Source organism: Pan troglodytes, chromosome 10, assembly GCF_028858775.2.
Source record: "Pan troglodytes isolate AG18354 chromosome 10, NHGRI_mPanTro3-v2.0_pri, whole genome shotgun sequence".
Classification (NCBI taxonomy): Eukaryota; Metazoa; Chordata; class Mammalia; order Primates; family Hominidae; genus Pan; species Pan troglodytes.
In genome coordinates this window covers 129849482-129872891 of record NC_072408.2, presented here as the reverse complement: position 1 = coordinate 129872891, position 23410 = coordinate 129849482, and the positions used below count along the sequence as shown (strand labels likewise).

At 50.1% G+C, this 23410-nt stretch overlaps 1 protein-coding gene across 29 annotated transcripts in view; it reads left to right on the top strand.

Annotated features, from left to right (window-relative positions):
• The window catches only part of PITPNM2 (phosphatidylinositol transfer protein membrane associated 2), a 164563-nt gene that overhangs the window by 119044 nt on the left and 22109 nt on the right, over positions 1 to 23410 (top strand). For 18 of the 29 annotated variants that reach the window (XR_010147815.1, XR_010147816.1, XR_010147818.1 and 15 more), the window contains 3 exons: positions 14935 to 15149; positions 16243 to 16364; positions 18900 to 19127. Coding sequence is in view for 24 of the 29 variants with exons in the window: in XM_054663753.2 (XP_054519728.2) it covers positions 14935 to 15149; positions 16243 to 16364; positions 18900 to 19127 (565 nt within the window). In the remaining 5 variants the exon portion in view is untranslated. Of the gene's footprint in view, positions 1 to 14916; positions 15150 to 16242; positions 16365 to 18899; positions 19128 to 23410 lie in introns of all 29 variants that reach the window. The other 11 variants (XM_054663751.2, XM_054663748.2, XM_054663754.2 and 8 more) reach the window with 1 other exon arrangement.

Sequence of the window (23410 nt, the reverse complement as noted above, 5' to 3'; positions counted from 1 at the left end):
CTAGCATGCTTGGAGGGGAGATTGGGGGCAAGGCTGTTGGTGTTCCTGCTCAGGCTGGCTGGCTGGGCAGCTTTCCTCTGGGCAGGCCTTGAGGCTAGGGGTGTCGGATAGACAGCTTGGTGATGGGCAGGGGGTCTGCTGCACATCACAGGTGCTAGTGCCCTGCACCTGTGTCCTCTGTGTTCTTGGTGTGTGCTGTCTCTGGCCTGAGGACTAATTGCTGTGTTTGAGGGGCTTCTGCCCTCATGTAGTTACCAGGAAGCCATAGGTTCCTGCTAGAGCTACTGACTGGGAAGTTTCCCATGCACTTAAGGCCCCTGCTGGCCAGCCCCGCCCCAGCTGGGTCTTAGACAGGCGGATGCATCGCTGGGTTCTGGCCTCCACAGCCCCCAGTCCGAGCTCCAACAAAATGAGCTCCAAGATATTGCCAGGCCCATAGGTCGTGTGCCCTCTGAGGGGCAAAACACTGGCCTGCCTACTGTCTGCATGGACGGGGCTCAGGCTGTCAGTTCTCTATAGCATTTGGAAGAAATTCTTTTAGGACTAGGGGCTTTGGGCTTACTTGATTGGTTGTTGTCTTGTTTTGCTTTTATTGAGGTGAAATTCACAAAACATTAACAACCATTTTTAAGTGAACAATTCAGTGGCATTTAGTATACTCACAATGTTGTGCAACCACCAGCTTTAGTTCCAAAACACTTTCATCACCCCAGAAAGATACCCCATATCCATTAAACAGTCACTCCTCACTCCCCCTCCCCACCCCCTGACAATCACTAATGTACTACCTGTCTCCCTGGGTTTGCCTGTTCTGGACATTTCATGTGCATGGCATCACTCACAGTGTTGCTCTTTGTGTCTGGCTTCTTTCACTCAGTGTCATGTTGTTGGGATTCATCCATGTCATAGCATTTGTCAGTGCCTCATTACGTTTTATGGCTGAATCATATTCCACTGTATGAACAGACCACATTTTGCTTATCCATTCATCCATTGATGGACATTTGGGTTGACATTAGCATACAAATATCTGTTTTCTTTTTTTTTTTTTTTGAGATGGAGTCTCGCTCTGTCGCCCAGGGTGGAGTGCAGTGGCGCCATCTCAGCTCACTGCAAGCTCCGCCTCCCGGGTTCACGCCATTCTCCTGCCTCAGCCTCCCGAGTAGCTGGGTCTACAGGCGCGTGCCACCACCCCTGGCTAATTTTTTGTATTTTTAGTAGAGACGGGGTTTCACCATGTTAGCCAGGATGGTCTCAAGCTCCTGACCTCGTGATCCGCCCGCCTCAGCTTCCCAAAGTGCTGGGATTACAGGCGTGAGCCACCGCGCCCGGCCTACAAGTACCTATTTTCAATTCTTCCGGGTCTACACCTAGGAAGGGAATTTCTGGGTCACATGGTGACGCTATGCTTGATGTCTGCAGGAACCACCAGACTGTTTTCCACAGTGGCTGCACCATTTTACATTCTTACTGGGAATGTATGAAGTTTCCAGTTTCTCCACATCCTCACCAGCACTTACTGTCCTCTTTTTAAATAAATGCTACCCTAGTGAGTATGTTTTGAAACAGAAGAGTCCCCAGGTTATCTCAAGGGTCCTTCTGCCCATCTTTCAGACCAGCCAGCATGCTGTGTCCTTCTCGGAGGCTTTTCTGATCTCCATGGGCAGCATGAGTGATTTCTTTCCCTGAATCCTCGCAGTTTCCTGTCAGTCCCACGCCTGGGCACCTAGTGCCTTCCACCTCTTTGTGGGTGTCTGTCTGCTTCCTGCTGGACAGTGAGTGTCTCAGGGCAGGGTTTAGGTCTGTGGGTCTGTTTTCCTAGTTTCTGGCTCATATCCTCTTTAGTGCACATGGGCTGCTCCTCCCTCCCTCACCCATGGCTCTAGTGCACACACACACACACACACACACAGACACATATGTGTGTCCACACACAACATATGTACATGCAAGCACAGCCACCTATGCATACAGGTATGTACACAAATACATGCAGACACATGCACAGACCTATACAGACACGTGCATGCACACAGAACATGCACACATATGTGCACATGTGTACATGCATCTACACAGACACACAGACACACACACACACACCACAAGACCCAAGGGGGTAGTGCTCCTCTTGGTTGCTTTTTCTGTTTTTTTGAGATGAAGTCTCACTCTGTTCCCCAGGCTGAAGTGCAGTGGTGTAATCTCAGCTCACTGCAACCTTTGCCTCTCGGGTTCAAGCGATTCCTCTGCCTCAGTCTCCCCAGTAGCTGGGATTACAGGTGCCCGCCTCCATGCCTGGCTCATTTTTGTATTTTTAGTAGAGATGGGCTTTTGCCATGTTGGCCAGGCTGGTCTTGAACTCCTGACCTCAGGTGATCCACCCACAGTCTCCCAAAGTGCTGGGATTACAGGCATGAGCCACCATGCACGGCCAGTTTCTTTATCTGTAACCTAAGCTAGGTTCTCAGAGAGCATAGTTTCCCATTTTACATATGGGAAAATTGAGGTCCACAGGGCCAGGGTTGGAGCTCAGATCTCTGGGCTCCTAGGTGGCCTCTTTGGGACCCCTAGTAGGCCAAGGGAGGCTGCTGCCAATCTCAGAGGTGAGGGCACCCTGGCAGGCGGAGAGGACCAGGAGGTGCCAGTGTCTAGATTGGGGAGGAGGCAGCATTGGGAGGGATCTCCCCTCTCAACTCCAGCCTGTGCTGTGGCTCCCAGGTCTGAGGGCAGAGCAGGTGGGCAGGAGGGGAGAGGTTCAGGCCACCCCGACTTGGAGACCCAAGGCACTATCTGTGCCCTTCCTGTCACCAAGACCCCTACTGTCAGCCCAATTTCCATCTTGAGAGCTCTTGCCCCTCCTGCAGGGCTGGTGTGAATGCCCCTCTTCCAGGCAGCTTCCTCTGACCCTCTGGGTCCTGAGGGCACTCATTCTTCCCAGCCCCACCTGCCCGTCTGTGCCCGCTCTAGCCTTTTTCTAACCTGCGGTTCCTGGGGTTCTTGTCACTGTGGGGTGATGGACTCAAAAGTGTGAACGTGCGTCAGAATCACCAGCTGCTCCTTTACATGTGTACAGCTTATTGTATGTCAGTCATACCTCAGTAACATTGCTAAAAAGTAAGTTAAAGTCACCTGACTTTCCTGTGCACTTCCTGTGCCAAGGGCTGAGTTGCAGAGGGGGATGAAAGTCCTTCCCGTTCTCTGGGAAGATAGATTTCACATACGTTTCAGCACAGGCTCAAGGGCACAGTCTGCACTGGCCTCCCAAGATGGATAGGCCTTCAAGAAGACTGCTTGTTTTTGTGGAAAGAATAATAAGAAGACCTTAGTTCATCATTTCCCACTTCTGCCACTTGCCAGCCAGTGGCAGCTAGGAATAGGCTGCAAGCTGCCCCGCTGGAAGGTTGTGAAAAAGCCTCAGGAGGCTGAGGCAGGGAATCGCTTGAACCCGGGAGGCAGAGGTTGCGGTGAGCCAAGATCACACCATTGCACTCCAGCCTGGGCAAGAAGAGCGAAACTTTGTCTCAAAAAAAAAAAAAAAAAATCTAGTCCACATTCCAGGAGCTCTTTTAAAGAGGGAGAGATGGCACATGCCTGCCCTGACCTCACCTATGGCCTCACCCAGAGTCTTGTCTGTTTTTTGTTTTGGAAGGGGACTCAATCGCTCTGGGCCATGGAGATATAGCACATTTTTTGTGCCTTAGAGAGGCCTGTGGCTGTGTATGCATGTGCATCTGTGTGCCTAGGTGTATGCACGCACACATACACACCTGCTATTCAGGAAGCTGACCGAGGATGCCCTTGGCTAGCCCGTCATGTCACCATGGAAACAGATGCTCGGCTTAAAGTCGCCACTGCCTCAAACATGAGGTTTCCTGCATAAGCAGAAAACTGAGCTTTTGGACACGGGGAGGGACATTCATGGCAGAGAGATGCTTAGAGGTGACCCATGTCTCTCTCACAGTGCCAGCGAGGCCCCTTCCTGCTTGCCACGTTTGATTTTTTTGATCTTAGTACAAAAGGCAGGATTGGTTTCTGTTTGTTTTGTTTTATAACAGCTTTATTGAGATATAAGTCACACACCACATGACTCATCCATTTAAAGTGCACAGTTCGGTGGTTTTTAGCCTATTCAGAGTTGTACAACCGTCACCAGAATCAAATTTAGAACATTTCTATTACCCCAAAAAAGAAATCACTATTTTCACCCCAGCCCCAGGCAACCAATAATGTGCTTTCTGTCTCTATAGATCCCACTATTCTGGGTATTTTATATAAATGGAATCATACAATATGTGTCCTTTTGTGTCTGGCTTCTTTCACTCAGCATAATATTTCCAGAGTTCATCCCTGTTGTCATGTGCCAGTGCTCCGTTACTTTTTATGGCCAAATAATATTCCATTCCATGGTAGACCACAGTTTGTTTCCCCATTCATCTGTTGGTGGACATTTGGGTTGTTTCCACTTTTTGGCTACAGTGAATAATGCTGCCATAAATATTCATGTATAAGTTTTTATGTGGACATATGTTTTCCTTTTCTTGGATATTTACCTAGAGTGGAATTGCTGGGTCATATGGTAACTCTTATGTTTAACTTTTTGAGGAACCGCCAAACTGTTTGCCACAGCAGCTGCACCATTTTACGTTCCCACCATCAATGTACGAGGGTTCCATTGCTCCACACCCTGAACAACACTTGCTGCTGTGTGTCTTTTTAACCGCCGCAGTGAGTGTGAAGTGGTATCTCATTATGGTTTTGATTTGCATTTCCCTAATGACAAATGATGTTGAGCATCTTTTTCATTTGCTCGTTGACCATTTGTATAATCTTTTTGTAGAAATGTCTGTTCAAGTTCTTTGCCTTTATTATTCTTACTATTTTTTTAGAGATGGGGTCTTGCTATGTCGCTCAGGCTGACCTTGAACTCCTGGGCTCCGGCCATCCTGCCAACTTCACCTCTGGAGTAGCTGGGTCTACAGGTGTACAGCACCATGCCCAGCTCCTTTGCCAGTTTTTGAATGGGGTTGTTGTTTCTCTGTTGTTGCATTGGAGGAGTTCTGTATATATTTTAGATATAAGTTACTATAAGATATATTGTATATAAAAATTATCTCCCATTTTGTACGTTGTTTTTTCACTTTCTTTTTAGTGTCCTTTGAAGCATAAAAGTTGTTAATTTTGATGAGGTCCAGTTTATCTGTCTTTTCTTTTGTTGCTTGTGCTTTTGGTGTCATGGCTCCAAAACCATTGCCTAATTCAAGTTCATAGGACTTATGCCTATGTTTTCTCTTAAGAGTTTTATAGTTTGAGCCCTTACATTTAGGAGAACGTGTTTTTAATGAGCTGTTGGCAGCAGCCAGTGAGAAGGTGGCGTCCTCTGGGGAGTCTGTGGACTTGTGCATTGCCCAGGAGTCCCACCAGAATCCCTTCTGCCTCACCAGCTACCTCTGGCCCTCCAGCTGTGTGACCCAAACATGTTGCTTCCAGTCCCTGGCCCTCAGTTTCCCCATGTATACCACAAGTAGGTCATCTTGAGGATGTCTTTGTAAGTGTCCTCCTGGTTCCATTTTTTGCCTTCTCTAGAGATGGCTCTGGTCACGTGCACCTTCTGCTCCACCCAGAAGAGCCCTGAATCCATGGGCCTTGGCTCCTGCATGCACACACATGCCACATGTGTGTGCACGCATGCACGCCTGCGCACTGACATCCTGAGTGGCAGCTTCAGTGAGCCCAGCACAGGGAGCACAGCCTTCAGTTCCCTGCGCCATACACCAAGTCCAAGAGACACATTTCTACCCTGGGGTCAGGCTCTTTGGCAGCAAGGGCCACTCCTAGCTGTCCCCTCCCTCCAGTGAGCTGGCCCCAGCCCAGCCTGTGCTTCGAACTGCCTACCTCATTCAGCTGTGCAATAAATTCCATGTCAGGGCTAATGGGCAGGAGAAGCTGCTGGCCCAGCCAGGAGACAGAGTCATGCCCCTGTGGCAGGAAGCTGAGAGAACAAGCAGAGCACAGCCCGCCTTGCTTGGTCCTAGCAGGGCTCTGGGGAGGGAGGCTTGGGTGGAGGGCCCTGGGGGAAGAGGCAGGGCACATCAGATCCCTGAGTGTAGATGTGGCATCTGGCCGGTGCCCCTCCTTCAGGAACAGACCTCCCCTTCCCCTCAATTCCTGCCAGACCAGCCACCCACCATGCCTGGTGCCTATTAGGTAGGGGTTGGGGGGTCTGATGCACATGCAGGTTTCTGCAGTTTAATGCAATCTGTGGCTGCTTCTCTGTCTCTGCACTACCACAGTCACTCATGGCCTGGGAGACTTGGCTCCAGTACTCTGTGCCTCAGTTTCTTACTTGTGGAGTGGGGAGCATGATCCCACAACATCTCAGGGCTCTGAAGTGTGGAGAACAGGCGGGTGCAAAGGCAAGTTGTAAACTGAGACAGGGTCAGGAAATCTCCTGCTTGGGGCTCTCATTCATGCTCTTTGCCTCCCTTGGTAGCCTCTTTTTCCAGGAAGCCCTCTCTCCCTGCCTGCATTGGCTCCTGATAATGACAGTTGAGCAGTTGTGGCCGCTATCTGAGTCTCAGCCCTAGTGTGCACGAGGAGCGCTGGTGTCTGATGCTCTGTGGGTCTTCCGAGCGGTCTTGGTGCCTATGGCTATGAAAAGGGCCTTCCTCCGCAGCCGCATCCTGATCAGAGGCACAGCTGAGACCCAGCTACACTCCTCTGCCCTGTCCTTTTAGCCCAAGTGCTGACATCAATGGCTGATCCAGGACCAGAAAAAGGCTGAGCGGAGAGCCGTGCTGCCTGGCCCCTCCTCACTGCCCTTCCCCGCACCTCTTGGCTGTACCGGGAGCCTCTGAGCACCGGAAATGAAGGGTTTTCTAGGCCTGGCTCTTCACTCCATCCTTCAGGGGAACTTTGAAGCCATGGAGACATCTGGCTTTGGAGCCATGGCGATTCCCCTGCCACTCTCCTTGCTGGGATAAAGCCGGGGCGTGGCATCCTGGGATGATCTTCCCTGCTGCTGAGCGTGCACACAACCTGAGCTCATCCTGTGTACGTCAGCTACACATGCTCACATCTAATTTTCTCAACAACCTAGCCAGTACTATTGCTTCTCCTCCTCTTACAGATGGGGAGATGATGACATATAGAGGTTAACTTATCAGAGACCACACAGAAAGAAAGAAAAAGAGGAGGGTTTGTACCCAGACGTTTGAACCACAGAAACTATGCTCTAAGCCCACATGTTCTGCCACCTCCCTGAGAGGGAGCCCCTCTTGGACCCTGATAGCTGAAGGTAAACTCCATGCCCCACATCCTCAGGGAAGGGCAGCTTGCTGTTCAAGGGGAATGGTCATGGTCTTCACCTGACACCGCAGTGGGGCTTGATTTAGAAACTGTGATTCCCAGGCTGAGCACAGAGGCTTACTCCTGTAATCCCAGCATTTTGAGAGACCAAGGCACTCTACAAAAAAATAAAAAACTAGCTGGGTGTGGTGGGGTGCATGCCTGTAGTCCCAGCTACTCTAGAGTCTGAGGCAGAAGGATTGCTTGAGCTTGGGGGGTCAAGGCTGCAGTGTGCCATGATCATGCCATTGTACTTCAGCATGGGGGACAGAGTGAGACCCTATCTCATAAATAAATAAATAAACTGAAATTCTCAGCAGGTGGGTCCTCAGTAAACAGGGCTGGGGCCCCTGGGGCCCACATGGTAAAGATGTGGCTCCCTTTTGCCTGGACCTTGTGGCCTCTACCCAGTTTGAGCACAGGACAGGTTTGGGCACAGGGTAAGGAGCAGATCTCAGCCCAGGGGCAGGGTGGGTGGCTGCGCAGGGGCATGGGGCCTCTATCCCACCATGGTGGGCAGGAAAAGGCTGAGTCACTGGTCTGTAGAGTGTACCAAGTGTACCTGGGCTCACTAATCACTTTCTTTTTTTTTTTTTTTGAGATGGAATTTCGCTCTTGTCGCCTAGGCTGTTGTGCAATGGCATGATCTCAGCTCACTGCAACCTCTGCCTCCTGGGTTCAAGGATTCTCCTGCCTCAACCTTCCAAGTAGCTGGGATTAGTGGCACCCACCACCACGCGTGGCTATTTTTTTTTATTATTGTTTTTAGTAGAGACAGGGTTTTGCCATGTTGGCCAGGCTAGTCTCGAACTCCTGACCTCAGGTGATCTGCCTGCCTCAGCCTCCCAAAGTGCTGGGATTACAGGCGTGAACCACTGTGCCTGGCCCACTGACCACTTTCAACTGCAGCCCGGCCTCTCCCTTCTCTCCTTTGCCCTCAGCTACCAAGATTTCATGTTCATAAAGCCGCTAAGTACCTGGCCTACCTGCTGAGCACAGAGGCATCTCCTGCTGCTCCCAGAGCTGGGGGCCTCACCTCCTATCTAAACCCAGGAAAGAACACCCCTGTGGGCAGCTGCCCATGCCAGGGGATCTCCCATTCTCCATACATGTACCAGGATGTTCTTCCTGGGACCCAGATTAGATTGTGCTCCTCTCCTGCTTAAACCCTTTCCTTCCCTTAGCATCAAAACTGTGCTCCTTTTATGGCCGGGCACAGTGGCTCACTCCTGTAATCCCAGCACTTTGGGAGGCGGAGGCGGACAGATCACTTGAGGTCAGGAGTGTGAGACCAGCCTGGTCAACATGGTGAAACCCCATCTCTACTAAAAATACAAAAATTAGCTGGGTGTGGTGGCGCGTGACTATAATCCCAGCTATTTGGGAGGCTGAGGTGGGAGAATCACTTGAACCTGGGAGGCAGAGGTTGCAGTGAGCCGAGATCATGCCATAGCACTCCAGCCTGGGTGACAGAGCCAGACTCTGTCTCATCTGTCTCAAAACAAATAAACAAACAAAAATAAAAAAATAAAAAACTTTTGTGATATGGCTTCTGCCTAGCTCCCAGGCCCTTCCCTGCCACTTCCTGCCTCTCAGGCTACACCCAGGCAACTGAGTCCACACGCTTCCAGGGCTCCCTCTAGACACGGACCTTCAGCTCTGTCACCTGCCTCCCTACCCAGCATATCTGTCCTGTCCACCCCTGCCTGGTGAGTGCCTCCCCACCTCCCAGCTCCCCTGCAGGTCACTTTCCCTGACCCCCCTGAGGCTGAGTGAAGGCCTCCCCTCATGTCTTTTAATCCCTCATCACATGATAGTTGTTCTCTTTGGGGTAGGTCTTCCACATACTCCAAGTCTGGAACAGGGATGATTCTTCCCAAAGCAGACCAGCCTGGACAATGACATCTCTTTCTTCTACTTTCTGTGAACTCCTCTGGGTGAGGGCTGCACAGGCCCTCCACTGGGTGGGGCATTTTGCTATTTGGGGTTATTTCAGCTTTAACTATTTGGCTGATGGGGCTTGCGGCTTTCCTGGAGGGAGAGAGGAGCGCTTGCTCATTCTCAGAGACCCTGCTGCCTGGCAAGAGTCAGCTCATAGTGGTGTGCTGGAGCTGTGTCAGGGAGATGGCTGAGTGGCAGGGCCCTCATCGGCCTGGTGTTCTAAAGGTGGGGTGCTCTGAGCAGCCTGCAGACTTTTCTTTCCCAGTTTCATTCCTAATTCTTTTTCACTTTTTATTCAAGTGTTGTATATATACAGAAAAGTTTATGATTCATAAGTGTCTACCCTGATGGTCTTGCAAAAAGTGAATATGCCTGTGTAACCAGCACCAGGCCAAGCAACAGAACATTCTTCAGCAAACCCCTCAGGCCCCCTTGACCCACGGGATTTTGAAATAACTTGACAGCTACTTGAGCTATAATTCATACACCATATAATTCACCCACTTAAAGTGTACAGTTCAAAGGTTCTCGGTATATTCACAGAGTTGTGCAACCATCACCACTACCTAATTCCAGAGCACTTTCATCACCTCAAAAGAAACCTGTACCAGCCAGGCACGGTGACTCATTCCTGTAATCCCAGCACTTTGGGAGGCCAAGGCAGGTGGATCACTTGGGGTCAAGAGTTTGAGATCAGCCTGGCCAACATGGCAAAACCCTTTCTCTACTAATAATATAAAAATTAGCCAAGCTTGGTGGCACACGCCTGTAATCCCAGCTACTTGGTCAGCTGAGGCAGGAGAATCACTTGAGCCTGGGAGGCAGAGGTTGCAGTGAGCTGAGATCTCGCCACTGCACTCCAGCCTGGGAGACAGAGTGAGACTCTGTCTCAAAAAAAAAAAAAAAAAAAAGGAAAGGAAAAAAAGAAAAAAAAAGAAAAAGGAACCTGTACCAGCCTGTAATGCCAAAGCTCTGGGTGGTTGAGACAGGAGAATTACTTGAGGCCAAGAGTTTGAGACAAGCCTGGGCAACATAGTGAGACTCCATTCTCTACAAAAGAAAATTTTTTAATTAGCTGAGCATGTCTGGGCGTAGTGGCTCACGCCTGTAATCCCAGAACTTTGGGAGGCGGAGGCAGGCGGATCACTTGGGGTCAGGAGTTTGAGACCCCAAACTCCTGGCCAACATGGCAAAACGCTGTCTTTACTAATAATACAAAAATTAGTCAGGCATGGTGGTGCACACCTGTAATCCCAGCTGCTTGGGAGGCTGAGGCAGGAGAATCGGTTGAACCTGGGAGGCGAAGGTTGCAATGAGCCTAGATCGCGCCACTGCACTCCAACCTGTGTGACAGAATGAGACTCTGTCTCAAAAAAAAAGAAAAAAGAAAAGAAATTAAAAATTATTAAATTATTAAATTATTTTTAAAAATTAACCAGATGTGGTGGAATGGTCCTGTAGTCTCAGCTACTCAGGTGGTTGAGGTGAGAGGATCACTAGAGCCCAAGAGTTAGAGGTTACCACAAGCTGTGATCATGCCAGTGCCCTCCAGCCTCGGTGACAAAGCAAGAGGAAAGAGAGAAAGAGAGAGACAGAGAGAGAGAAAAGAGGGAGGGAGGAAGGAAGGAAGGAAGGAAGGAAGGAAGGAAGGAAGGAAGGAAGGAAGGAAGGAAGGAAGGAAGGAAAAGCGAGAGAAAGGGAAGAAAGAAAAGAAAATGAAGGAAAGGAAAGGAGGGAGGGAGGAAGGGATGGATGGAGGGAGGGAGGGCCCTGCGCCCATTAGCATCACTCTTCATTTCCCCCATGTTCCCCAGCAGCAGGCCACCACTAATTCACTTTCTGTCTCTGTATATTTTCCTTTTCTGTACTTTCCATGTAAATGGAATCACAGGATATGTGGTCCTTTGTGTCTGGCTTGTTTCACTTAATAGAATCTTTTCAAGGTTCATCCATGTTGTGGTATGTAGTAGCATTACTTCATTCCTCTTTGTGACTGAATAATATTCTATTATTGTATGGATAGACCACATTTTATTCATTCATCTGTTGATGGATGCTTGAGTTGTTTACAGCTTTTGACTATTGTGAATAATACTGCAATGAACATTGGTGTACAGGTTTTTCTGTGAATACATGGCAGCAGCTGGTAGGGCTGGAGTCATCTGAAGGCTTGGTGTACAAGTATCTGTTCAAGTCCCTGTTTTCAGTTATTTTGGGTGCATACCCAGAAGTGGAATTGCTGGTCATATGGTAATGCTATGTTTAACTTTTTGAGAAAGTGCTAAACTTTTTTTTTTTTTTTTTTTGAGACGGAGTCTCACTGTCACCCAGGCTAGAGTGCAGTGGCACAATCTCGGCTCACTGCGACCTCTGCCTCCTGGGTTCAAGCAATCTCCTGCCTCAGCCTCCCAAATAGCTGGGATTACAGGCATGCGCCACCACACACGACTAATTTTTGTATTTTTTTAGTAGAGACGGTGTTTCACCATGTTGGCCAGACTGGTGTTGAACTCCCGACTTCAAGTGATCCACCTGCCTCAGCCTCCCAAAGTGCTGGGATTACAGGAGTGAGCCACCATGCCTGCCCTGCTAAACTATTATCTTTTTTTTTTTTTCTTTTTTTTTTTTTGAGATGGAGTCTCACTCTGTCACCCAGGCTGGAGTGCAGTGGCACAATCTCGGCTTATTGCAACCTCCGCCTCCCAGGTTCAAGCGATTCTACTGCCTCAGCCTCCTGAGTAGCTGGGACTACAGGCACACACCACCATGCCCGGCTAATTTTTGTATTTTTTTAGTAGAGACAGGGTTTCACCATGCTGGCCAGGCTGGTCTCAAACTCCTGACTTCATGATCCAGCCACCTCAGCCTCCCAAAGTGCTAGGCTTACAGGCGTGAGCCACTGCACCTGGCCTACTAAACTATTTTCAACAGTTTTACATTCCCACCATTTTATATTCCCACCAATAGGGTTCCAGTTTCTCCACATGCCAACCAGCATTGATTCTTTTTTCCAGGTTTTTTTTTTTTTTTTTTTTTGAATACTAACTACCTTAATGGGTGTGAGGTGCTATCTCATTGTGTTTTTTGTTTGTTTTTTTGTTTGTTTTTGAGACGGAGTCTTAGGCCGAGGCGAGCGGATCATGAGGTCAAGAGATCAAGACCATCCTGGCCAACATGGTAAAGCCCCATTTCTACTAAAAATACAAAAAATTAGCTGGATGTGGTGGCGGGCACCTATAGTCCCAGCTATTCGGGAGGCTGAGGCAGGAGAACCACTTGAACCCAGGAGGCGGAGATTGCAGTGAGCCAAGATCATGCCACTGCACTCCAGCCTGGTGACAGAGCGAGATTTCATATCAAAAAAAAAAGACAGAATCTTGCTCTGTCACCCAGGCTGGACTGCAGTGGCGCGATCTCCGCTCACTGCAACCTCTGCCTCCTGGGTTCAAGCAATTCTCCTACCTCGGCCTCCCGAGTAGCTGGGATTACAGGAGTGTGCCACCACGCCCAGCTACTTTTTGTATTTTCAGTAGAGACGGAGTTTTACCATGTTGGCCAGGCTGGTCTCTAACTCCTGGCCTCAAGTGATCTGCCTGCCTCGGCCTCCCAAATTGCTGGGATTACAGGCATAAGCCACCACACTCGGCCCTCATTGTGGTTTTGATTTGCATTTTCCTAATGAATAGTGATGTTGAACATCTTTTCATTGCTTATTGGCCATTCGTATATCTTCTTTGGAGAAATGGCTATTCAAGTCCTTTGCTCATGTTTGAATTGTGTTGTTTTGTTGTTGAGTTTAGGAGTTCTTTATATATTCTGGATACAAGTCCCTTATCAGATACATGGTATGCAAATGTCTTCTCCCCTTTGGCGGGTTGTCTTTTTCTCTCTTCATAGTGCTCTTTGATACACTAAGGTTTTTAATTTCAATTAAGTCCAGTTCATCTATTTTTTCTTTTGTTGCTTGTGCTTTTGGTGTCATATTTAAGAAAGCATTGCCAAATCCAAGGTCATAAAGATGACCTTGTTTGCCCCAGTTTTCTTCTGTTTTATCATTTTGTGATTTTATTTCTTTTTTTAAACTACCATTTCTCAAGCATCTTATAGTTTTATAGTTTTAGTTCTTATTTGGAAATCTTGGATTCATTTCGAGTTTTTGTATCTGCTGTGAGATAGGGTCCAGCTTCATTCTTTTACATGTTGTTATTCAATTGTCCCAGCACCATTTTTTAAAGACTATTATTTCCACATTGGTTGGTCTTGGCACCCTTCTCAAAAATTAATTGATCATAGATATATGGTTTATTTCTAGACTCTCAATTATATTCTGTCTGTCTGTCTGTCTTTTGATCTATTTGTCTATCCTATGCCAGTGCTACACTTTTTTGATTACTGTAGTTTTGTAGTAAGGTTTGATATAGGGAAGTGTGAGTCCTCCAGCTTGGTTTTGTTTTGTTTTCAAGATTGTTTTGGCTCTTCCAGGTCTCCTGTAATTCCATATGAATTTTAGGATCAGCTGTTCCATTTCTACAAATAAGGCTGCTGGGATTTTGATAAAGATCGCATTATATCTGTAGGTTGTTTGGGGCAGTGTCGCCATCTTAACAATATTAAATCTTCCAATCCATCAATATGGGATATCTTTCCATTTATTTAGGACTTTAATTTCTTTCAGCAACATTTTGTAGTTTTAAGTGCACAGGTCTTTCACCTCTTTGGTTAAATATATTCCTAGGTATTTATTCTTTCAGAGGCTATTATAAATGGAATTGTTTCTTAATTTTCTTTGACATTGTTCATTTCTATGTGTCATTTTGTATTCTGCAACTTTGTTGAATTTATTTATTAGGTCTAACAGGCTTTGGTGGAGATTGTTTAGCATTTTCCATATATAAGATTATGGCATCAGGAAATCGAAATAGTTTTACTTCTATCTTTCCAATTTGGATGCCTCTTATTCTTTTTGTTTGTTTTGTTTTGTTTGTTTTTTGAGACAGAGTCTCACTTTGTCACCAAGGCTGGAGTGCAGAGGCGTGATCTCAGCTCACTGCAACTTCTGCCTCCCGGGTTCAAGCGATTCTCCTGTTTCAGCCTTTGAGTACCTGGGGCTACAGGCGTGTGCCACATGCCTGGCTAATTTTTCTATTTTTAGTAGAGACAAGGTTTCACCATGTTGCCCAGGCTGGTCTCAAACTCCTGACCTCAAGTGATCTGCCCACCTCAGCCTCCTGAAGTGCTGGGATTATAGGCGTGACCCAATGTGCCCAGTTGCCTCTTATTATTTCTTTTTCTTGTCTAATTGCTTTAGCTAGAACTTATAACACAATATTGAGGAAAAGCAAATAAGTGGGCATCCTTGTCTTGTTCCTGATCTTGGGAACGCTTTTAGTCCTGGGACAGGTGGGAGTCAGAATATAGGACTTGTGTGTGCAGCACTAGGTCTGGGAGAGGGAGTCTGTGGCCCCTTCAGCCTCTTGCACAAGCCCTGGCATATAGATTTGGGGGTCTGAAAGTGACACAGGAGGAGCCAGCCTCATTGACCAAAGCCCCTCCTCCCTTTCCACACCCCTGGGCCCAGTCTCCTGTGCCCCTTCCCTCCTGAAGAGTGCTCTGGCCCCACACACATTGCAGGTGCTTTTGTCCCCACAGAAGAAGAGCCGTAACGAGACATATGGCGAAGGCAGCGGCGTGGAGATCCTGGAGAACCGGCCGTACACAGATGGCCCAGGCGGCTCTGGGCAGTACACACACAAGGTGTATCATGTGGGCATGCACATTCCCAGCTGGTTCCGCTCCATCCTGCCCAAGGCAGCCCTGCGGGTGGTGGAGGAGTCTTGGAATGCCTACCCCTACACCCGAACCAGGTGCGCCTGCTTTGGCCTCCATGTGCCTCCCACCTCCACATGCCATCTGGCGGGAAGCAATCTTGTGGCATAGATCCAGGGGATGGGATCAGCCTTCAAGCAGGTTCAACAACCCATAACCCCAGGGAACCCAGGCTTTGTTCCATACAGGTGCCCCGAAGGTCACCTAGGGCAGGCACAGGCAAGAGAGGGAAGGATATACCCCTAGATGCCTCCTGACTGCCTACGTGTGGAGGCCATGAAGGCGTGAGTCAAGCGAGGGCTGTTGGAGACTCCTTTGCCATTCCAGAAGATGCAGGGAATGTAAACCCACTTCAGGCTCCCTAAGAAGGCTGAGACAGCCTTCTGGAAAGAAACTGAGGGTAGAACAGATGACCCAGAAGTCCCTTCCAACTCTGAGACCTTCAGCTGCTGTGACAGTGTTGTCCCACATCCCATGCTGAGCAGGGCTGTCCTTGGGATCCCCTGGCAGAGGGTTCTTCACTCTGTGCCCTGCAGTGTGTAGCTTATCACTGCTGAGTTGAATAGATGGGAGTTGGTCCCACCAGCTGTCTACTGCTGAGCAGGTGGGGTCCTCACAAATCTCCTGGGGCTCCCTTCCCCACGCTGGTGGGCACCTGGAGCTTGCTGAGGGATCCACGGAGCTTTTTCCTCTTCCCAGTAGTACTTTCCCCTCTAAGCTCATCTCCAGCCTAGAGAGAGGCTATTCCCCCATTGTCAGAGCTGGCTTCTTGGGAACTAGAGGTGGCATGCCCCATGGAGCACCCCAGCTTCCTCCTGCTTGGCAGTATGCTGCCGTAGCTGTGCCCGTGTTCCTGCCATGCTGTGGACATTGGACATGGGGCTTCTAGAAGGCACTGAGGATACACTGTCTTCTGCTCCCCCTAAATCCTTCCCTGCCCCCATCCTGGCTGTTCCTGGGACAAAGTGGCGATCCAAGAGGTGGACAGGGCAGGCAAGTCTCGGCTACCCTCCACCCTCCTTCCATGCCCGCTCACCAGCTCCACTCCTACCCAGTGGGTCAACAGGCCCTGGCCAGGACACTGGGCCTTTCCAAGGACAGGTCCTGATGAGTGCTTTCCTTTCCGCACAGGTTCACCTGCCCTTTCGTGGAGAAATTCTCCATCGACATTGAAACCTTTTATAAAACTGATGCTGGAGAAAACCCCGACGTGTTCAACCTCTCTCCTGTGGAAAAGAACCAGCTGACAATCGGTAACCAGGAAGGGCAGAGCCCCACAGGGCTGTACTCTGGGTTTCCTACCCACAGGTCCCTCTTGTCCTGCCCCTTTTCCCCACACCTGGTAGACTCCAGACCTGGCCCTGTCCTGGGCAGGCAGGTCAGAGTTGGAGCAAGCATGGGGCCCATGGGGGAGGCAGGACAGGCCTTCTCAGCCCCATTCTCCTGATATATACACCAAGTCCAAGTGCCTTTTCCACCCAGAGCCGCTTCCCTCCATCCCTTTGTGGGATCCCTACTCCCCAGAAGTACATATGTGCTCGGGCATCCATCTCTAGCTGACAGCCATGCACAAGTGCCCCCGGCACATAATGGGGTCTATGTCCTCTTGATGGTGGGTGCCCTACCCACTACCTCCAGATGACAGTGACATGTAGGGGATGGGCCCCATTTGTTAAATCTTCATTTTCCAGAGAAGCCAGCGATAAGGATGTTCATGAGAAATCTCCCAATACTAAATGTTAGCAACCAATTAAAAATCTTTGTAAATAAATGTATGCCAGTGAAACAAAACACATATGTGGGCCAGTGCAGCTCAGCAGCCACCCTCCTGCAGCCTCTGGGTACAAGGCCCAAGTCACTGTGGAGGCATCTCAGGCAGGGCATGCGGGTTGGGGGTGGGTGTCCATGGCCCAGGAGCTGCTCCAGGCCCAACCCCCCCACCTCTGCTGGGATTTCCTGGGTCTGCGAAACAAAGCGTCATAGCATGAGTGGCTTGCACAACACACAGTTATTCTCTCGGGGCTCTGGAGGCCAGAAGTCTGAGATCACAGCATGGTGGGTTCTTCCCCCTGGGGAAGACTCTGTTCAGGCCCCTTCAGTATCTGCTTGCCGGCAGTCCTTGGTGCTCCTTGACTTGTAGAAGCATCCCTCCAATCTCTGCCTCGTTCGTCACATGGTCACTCCCCTCTGTGTCTGTCTACCTCTTTGTCTCCTCTTCTTATAAAAACAACAGTCATACTGGGTTAGGACCCACCTTAATGGCCTTACTTTTAACTTGATTACCTCTTTGAAAACCTTATCTCTAGATAAGATCACATTCTGAGGCACTGTGTTCAGTACGTCAGCGTAGGAATTGGGGTTGGGGTGTACATAGCTCTTCCCATAGCAGGCAGCCCTGATACTGCCAGAGCTCTGCAGGCTCCCTCCAAGGCCAGCTGCCATGGGTCCTAAGTCTCTGTGACATTTCCCATGCAGGGTCTTTGCCGGCTCACATGGGCAGGGCATATGGTCTGCTCCAGGAAGAGCGCTCATCCCTCCTGGCATTCTGTGGTCCTCAGACTTGCTCCTGACCCTGCTGGTTTTGGTGGAGCTGATGTCTGTGTCTGCAGTCTGCAGCCTGGATACAGAGAGGCCCACACATTGGAGAAAATGAGGCAGCCAAGGGCCTGGCTAGAGCAGAACCGACTGCAAAAAAGGGTTCTGTGAGCCACAAACCCTTTACTGGGGCTCTTTCTCACCCAGTGAGTGCCCCAGTCCTGCCCAACACACATGTGCCTCGGGAGTGAGCACACAGGAGGGCTCTGAGATGCTGCTGTGGAGGGGAAGCCTGTGATCATAAGTGGCCTGGCCTACGTCCTGACCAGAGCCATCACCCATCTTCTTGTCACCCTCACCAGGTCCTGTCAGCCCCTAAGCCTGTTTTCTGCACTCCTACCTCTGTGGCATCTGCCCCTGCTCTCAGGCCCAGCCTGGAGCAAGCTTGGCCAGACACCCCCTGTAGGCCTCTTCAGACATCTCTTCCGGTCTCTGTCCAGGAAGGCTTTTCCAACAGGCCAGACTGCCTGCATCCCTCTCAGCCTCAGATCTATACCTGGGTCCACTTGGCTCTCAGGGCACTGTCCGGTCTCCTAGCTTGGAGAGAAGTGGCTGGCATGTCCAGGGCATCCCCATTGCTCTGTGACTGCTGCCATCCTTCTCCTCATGCAGACACCCTGGTGGTTCCTTCCCCAGAACCCCCCACCTCTTGTTCAAGGGCCGGTGCTGCTGGGACATTCTTGACCTCTTGATTCCACCCCTCTGGCTGAAACACCATCTTTGTGGGAAGCTTTTCCTAGCCTTCTCTTCTGTTCCTCCCACCCTGTATTCTTCATGGAAATTCATCTCCCCAGTGTTTCCTCATTGCCTTATTTATCTGCTTTGCCAAGAGGTAGGGTACACTCAGAACATGGGTTTTGCTGAAATGACTTGAAAAGGCAACAAGGGGCCAGGCTCGTTGGCTCATACCTGTAATCTCAGCACTTTGAGAGGCTGAGGTGGGAGGAGTGCTTGAGCCTGGGCAACATAGCAAGACCCTTATCTGAATGAATGAATGCACCAAGGAAACTGCAGTCCCCACTGTCAGGGATTTTGAGGTCAGAGCTGCCCAGAACATGATCCTCACTCCCAGGGTCCCTCTGGCAGGGCAAGGCCCAGAGTCCTGGGAGGATTTGGGGGTGGAGGAACATGGAGAGATGTGGGTGGGGGTTGAGGTCAGGGCAGAAGTGGCCACTCTAAGGGTTTACCCACAGACTTCATCGACATTGTCAAAGACCCTGTGCCCCACAACGAGTATAAGACAGAAGAGGACCCCAAGCTGTTCCAGTCAACCAAGACCCAGCGGGGGCCCCTGTCCGAGAACTGGATCGAGGAGTACAAGAAGCAGGTCTTCCCCATCATGTGCGCATACAAGCTCTGCAAGGTGGAGTTCCGCTACTGGGGCATGCAGTCCAAGATCGAGAGGTTCATCCACGACACCGGTGAGCACACCCATGCCAGGTGGGCAGTGGCTGGGCTACCCAACCCCTCTGTCTCCTGTCACCTGCCTGTCTGCCTCCTCTCTTTGCATGTCTGCCTGGGAGTCTGCGTTTCTGTTTTGTTCTGGGAAGGTGACACCAAAGCCCATGTCCAGCTTCCCCACTACCCACCAACCATGGGTTATCTTGAATATCCATGAATACTTACTGAGCATCTGCAGAGACAAGCAGTGTGTGTTGTTGGATGAAGAAGCCCTAGGCACTGCCCCCAGACATTCCTGGCCTAGTTCGCATTTGATAAAGAGTAGCCCACACTCCACAGGTCTGAGTAGCCCCTGGGGACAGGTTCCCTGCTGCTCATCTGGGCCTCTGGGCTCCCAGACCTTTGTTTCCTCTACTCAAGGAGGCCCAGAACCCAGGGCCACAGCTCAGCCTCCCTCACTGGGCTGGAAGCTCCCAGGAGCAGGGTGTCTCAGACATCATAGTGGCCTTCACACCCACACCAGCCTAGCCAGAGTAGGTGCCCATGGAACAGGTAGACAGCAGATGGCCTGGGGGTCCTGGTGCAGTGAGTGCCATTTCCTCACCTAGAGCCCTAAACCCCCCTCTGCCGAGGTCATAGCATGATGTCATTCCAAGAGCTGGTTCCAGTCCCTGAGGCCCATGACCCAAAAGGCACCCCAGCCAGACACCTTGTGATGCCATGAGCAAGGGTGACTTTATTTAAGATTGAACAGAGCCACACTGTTGACAGTACATATCACGCTTGTCACGTAAGCTTACGATAACCCATGAGGGTAGGCATTGTCACTCCACTTGTGCAGGAGGAAGCAGAGACCCAACACTGGGGCTGAACTAGATCTGCCTCCCATCCCAGCCACCCTTGTCCTGAATTAACATCCTTCTGTTCTTAGCATCAGTAAGGGAGGTGTCTCACTAGACAGCCATGTTCAGTGTTGGGGCTGTGACCCCAAGGGAAGGGTGGATGTGTACCCAAAAGGATTGGGGTCCGAGGACGCGGTCTTCCACTTGGAGAAGCGAAGACATGGACAGGGCCTCGATGGGTGTGTTGGTGTCACCACCTCCATCCCCAGGGCAGAACACTCAGACACATTGTCCACCATTCTTTTTCCAGAAGGGCTGCTGCGGTGTCAATCAGCAGCTGGGAGAGGTGGCAGGAAGAGAAGGAAGCTGTCCCATCCATTGAGAGGGATGCATTCCTGCAATCCATCTCTCTAACCCCATGGGAGCTCAGATTGGCCCAAACCTGCCTCTCTCCATTACCCAGGGCTCACAGACTGGGACCTGTAACCCCAGTGCTGAAGCCTCAAAATGGGAATGGTGGTTCTCACTTCCCAGGCAATATGAGGAGTGGAGGAGCATGTGGGCAGGACTGGGAGGGGCTCCCCAATCCTGGGCAGGGCGTCCCCTACCACCCTTCTCGACCTCCAGGAACCTGAACACATCAGCGCTGGTGACTCGTCCCACCCTCTCCTCAAGGCTTCTCTAGGTTCAGCCCTGCACAGGACACCCAGCAGACCTACTAAGGCTGCAGCTGCTGGCACTCTGGCTCTGTGGGTCTGCTTGGCCCTCCCTAGCCCTACCCAGCAGCTGAGATCCTGGCCAAGCTGCAGAGACTCCCCAGCTCCCTGAAAGTCAGTTCTCCCCTCAGAAAGCAGGAGCTTGTGGCTGGTGGGAAGAAAGAAGACAACTTTAGAGTCCAGGCCTGACTCACATGTAGTGGCTCTGTGGTCTCTCAGCCTCACTGAGCTTTGCTTTTCTCTTCTGTAAAATGGGTATAATGACACCGATCCTATCGGACTGTTGTGGGCCGAGACCGTGGGTTCAGAACTGAAGATGGGGTGTGGCACATAGGTGGAGCTTGATGACAACTGTGAGTACTAGTCCTATAATATCACGGGGATGATCTCGTGAACTCATGTGAGCTACGCTGGGCTTCTTGGGGGCCTTGAGGAGGCAACTCCTGGGGGTTGGGACAGCTCTCAGCTGTCCTCACTACTGCCTGGCCCCAGATGTAGTGCATGTCCCAGCCCTTCCGGTCACCCCAGGAGGAGGCATTTCCCTGTATAGGGTAGAGCAAGGGATGCGGCCCTTCCTGGCAGCCCTGTGAGGCCAGCAGACAGTCCCAGAAAAGGAAACCAAGGCTCTTCAGTGTGCCACATCTGAGGCCACCCCTGGGGCTTGGGCAGGGGACACAGGACTCCATCCCACAGAGAGGTCTTTAAGAATGGATGGGATTTAGAAAGGAAGGCTGAGCAAAGCCAGAGGTGGGAAGTGAGGAGGCAGGAAAAGAGGGTACACAGGAGACCAGCCTGGGAACCTGGCGTGGCCCAACTGCTTGCAAACCCACTCAGCATGCTCTAGGGGAGGCGGGGGTACATGCCCTGAGATTGCTTCTCCCAGGTTTGTCCCCTGGAGAAATCCCCATGCCTGTTCTGGAATGTTCATTCAGAGCACCAGGTTTATGAAAGCAAAATGGAGAAACAATGTAAATTAGCCAAAGGCCCATTGGCAGGAAAAGGAATCAATGAAATGTGGCATTTCACACACACACGGATGCCACACAATCCCAGCTTGATGAGCCAAAGCCCCCACGCGTGCATCCATGGACAAAACTCACCCAGAGAAGCAAGTGGCAGAAAAATACAGCGTGACACATAGATGCGGAATTCAGCAACAGCCACACCAGCCTGATACAGTGTGCAGGAAAACACATCTGTGTGCTGAGACCAGAAGGCAAAACGCATGACAAGCAAAATTCGGGGCCAACTGTCAGGGGCCAGGCGAGTGGAGGGCTCCCTGTCGCTGGCGATGGTGTGTTTCTTCGCTGGGGCTGTGGATGTGGATGTCTCATTGCTTTTTAATGTTTTTTAAACAGCTTTATTGAGGCATAATTTTAGATACCATATGATTCACTCATTGTAAGATAACAGTTTGGTAAGTTTTAGTATATTCACAGCTGGGCACAACTTCAGAGCATTCATCACCCCAGAAGGTCCTTTGTTCCCACTTCACTGTCATCCCCATCCCACCCTGGCCCAAGGCAACCCCCAGTCTGCTTTTAGTCTTTATCATTCTATTATTATTATTATTATTACTATTTTGAGACAGGGTCTTACTCTGTCACCCAGGCTAGAGTGCAGTGGCATGATCATGGCTCGCTGCAGCCTTAAACTCCTGGGCTCAAGCGATCCCCCCACCTCCACCTCACAAGTAGCTGGGACCACAGACACACACCACCACGCCTGGCTAATTTTTTTTTTTTTTTGTCTTTTCTGGTAGAGATGGGGGATCTCCCTGTGTTGCCCAGGCTGGTCTGAAGCTCCTGGCCTCAAGCCATCCTCTCACCTCAGCCTCCCAAAGTGCTAGGATTACAGATGTGAGCTACCATGCCTGGCCCTTTAATTGTTTTTTATACTTTAAAAGGTATATATTCTTTACTTTATTCTACATCTTAATTTATATGTATAATATATTCTTATATATCTCACGTGCATAATATATTCTACTAAAAGCTTTTTTTAAAAAAACAAAAGAAAAGGAGAACCAACCCAGTTTGAACTTGAACTTGATTTTCCGTGGGAAATTTAACAGGAAAAATATAGCAGACAGTGAGACACGAGACTCTCAGGAAGTCCTATTCTACCTCCCCTGTGCAGGAATCTCCCAGAAAATTAACTGTGGCTTCTTATTTATTTATCGACTTAGAGACAGGGTCCCACTCTGTTACCCAGGCTGGAGTGCAGTGGCACAATCATAGCTCACTGCAGGCTTAAACCCCTGGGCTCAAGTGATCCTCCCACCTCGGCCTCTAGAGTAGCTGGGACTACAAGCGCACACCAGCATGCTCGGCTAATTTATTTATTTATTTATTTTTTTTTTTTTATAGAGACAGGGTCTTGTTTCGTTGCCCAGGCTGATCTCAAACCCTTGGACTCAAGCTGTCCTCCCACCTAATCCTCCCAAAGTGTTGGGATTACAGGCATGAGCCACTGCGCCCTTCCAACTGTGGCTTCTGACCGGACACATTGCTTTGGGAGGCCCCTCCACTCTAATTATAGAACCACTATGAGCTTGTGAGACTATCTGTGAGCCAGTCCCCTTATTTTACAAATGGGGAAACTGAGGCACAGACAGGCAGTGACTTTAGTTTGACCTGCAACATGGGTGCAGCCTCCCAAAGCCCCTGCTTGGGCCCCACACTTCCGTGTAGGCTCCTGCGCTGACCTCCCTCCCCTCGTCTCTCCCTCTCTGATCCCCGTGGG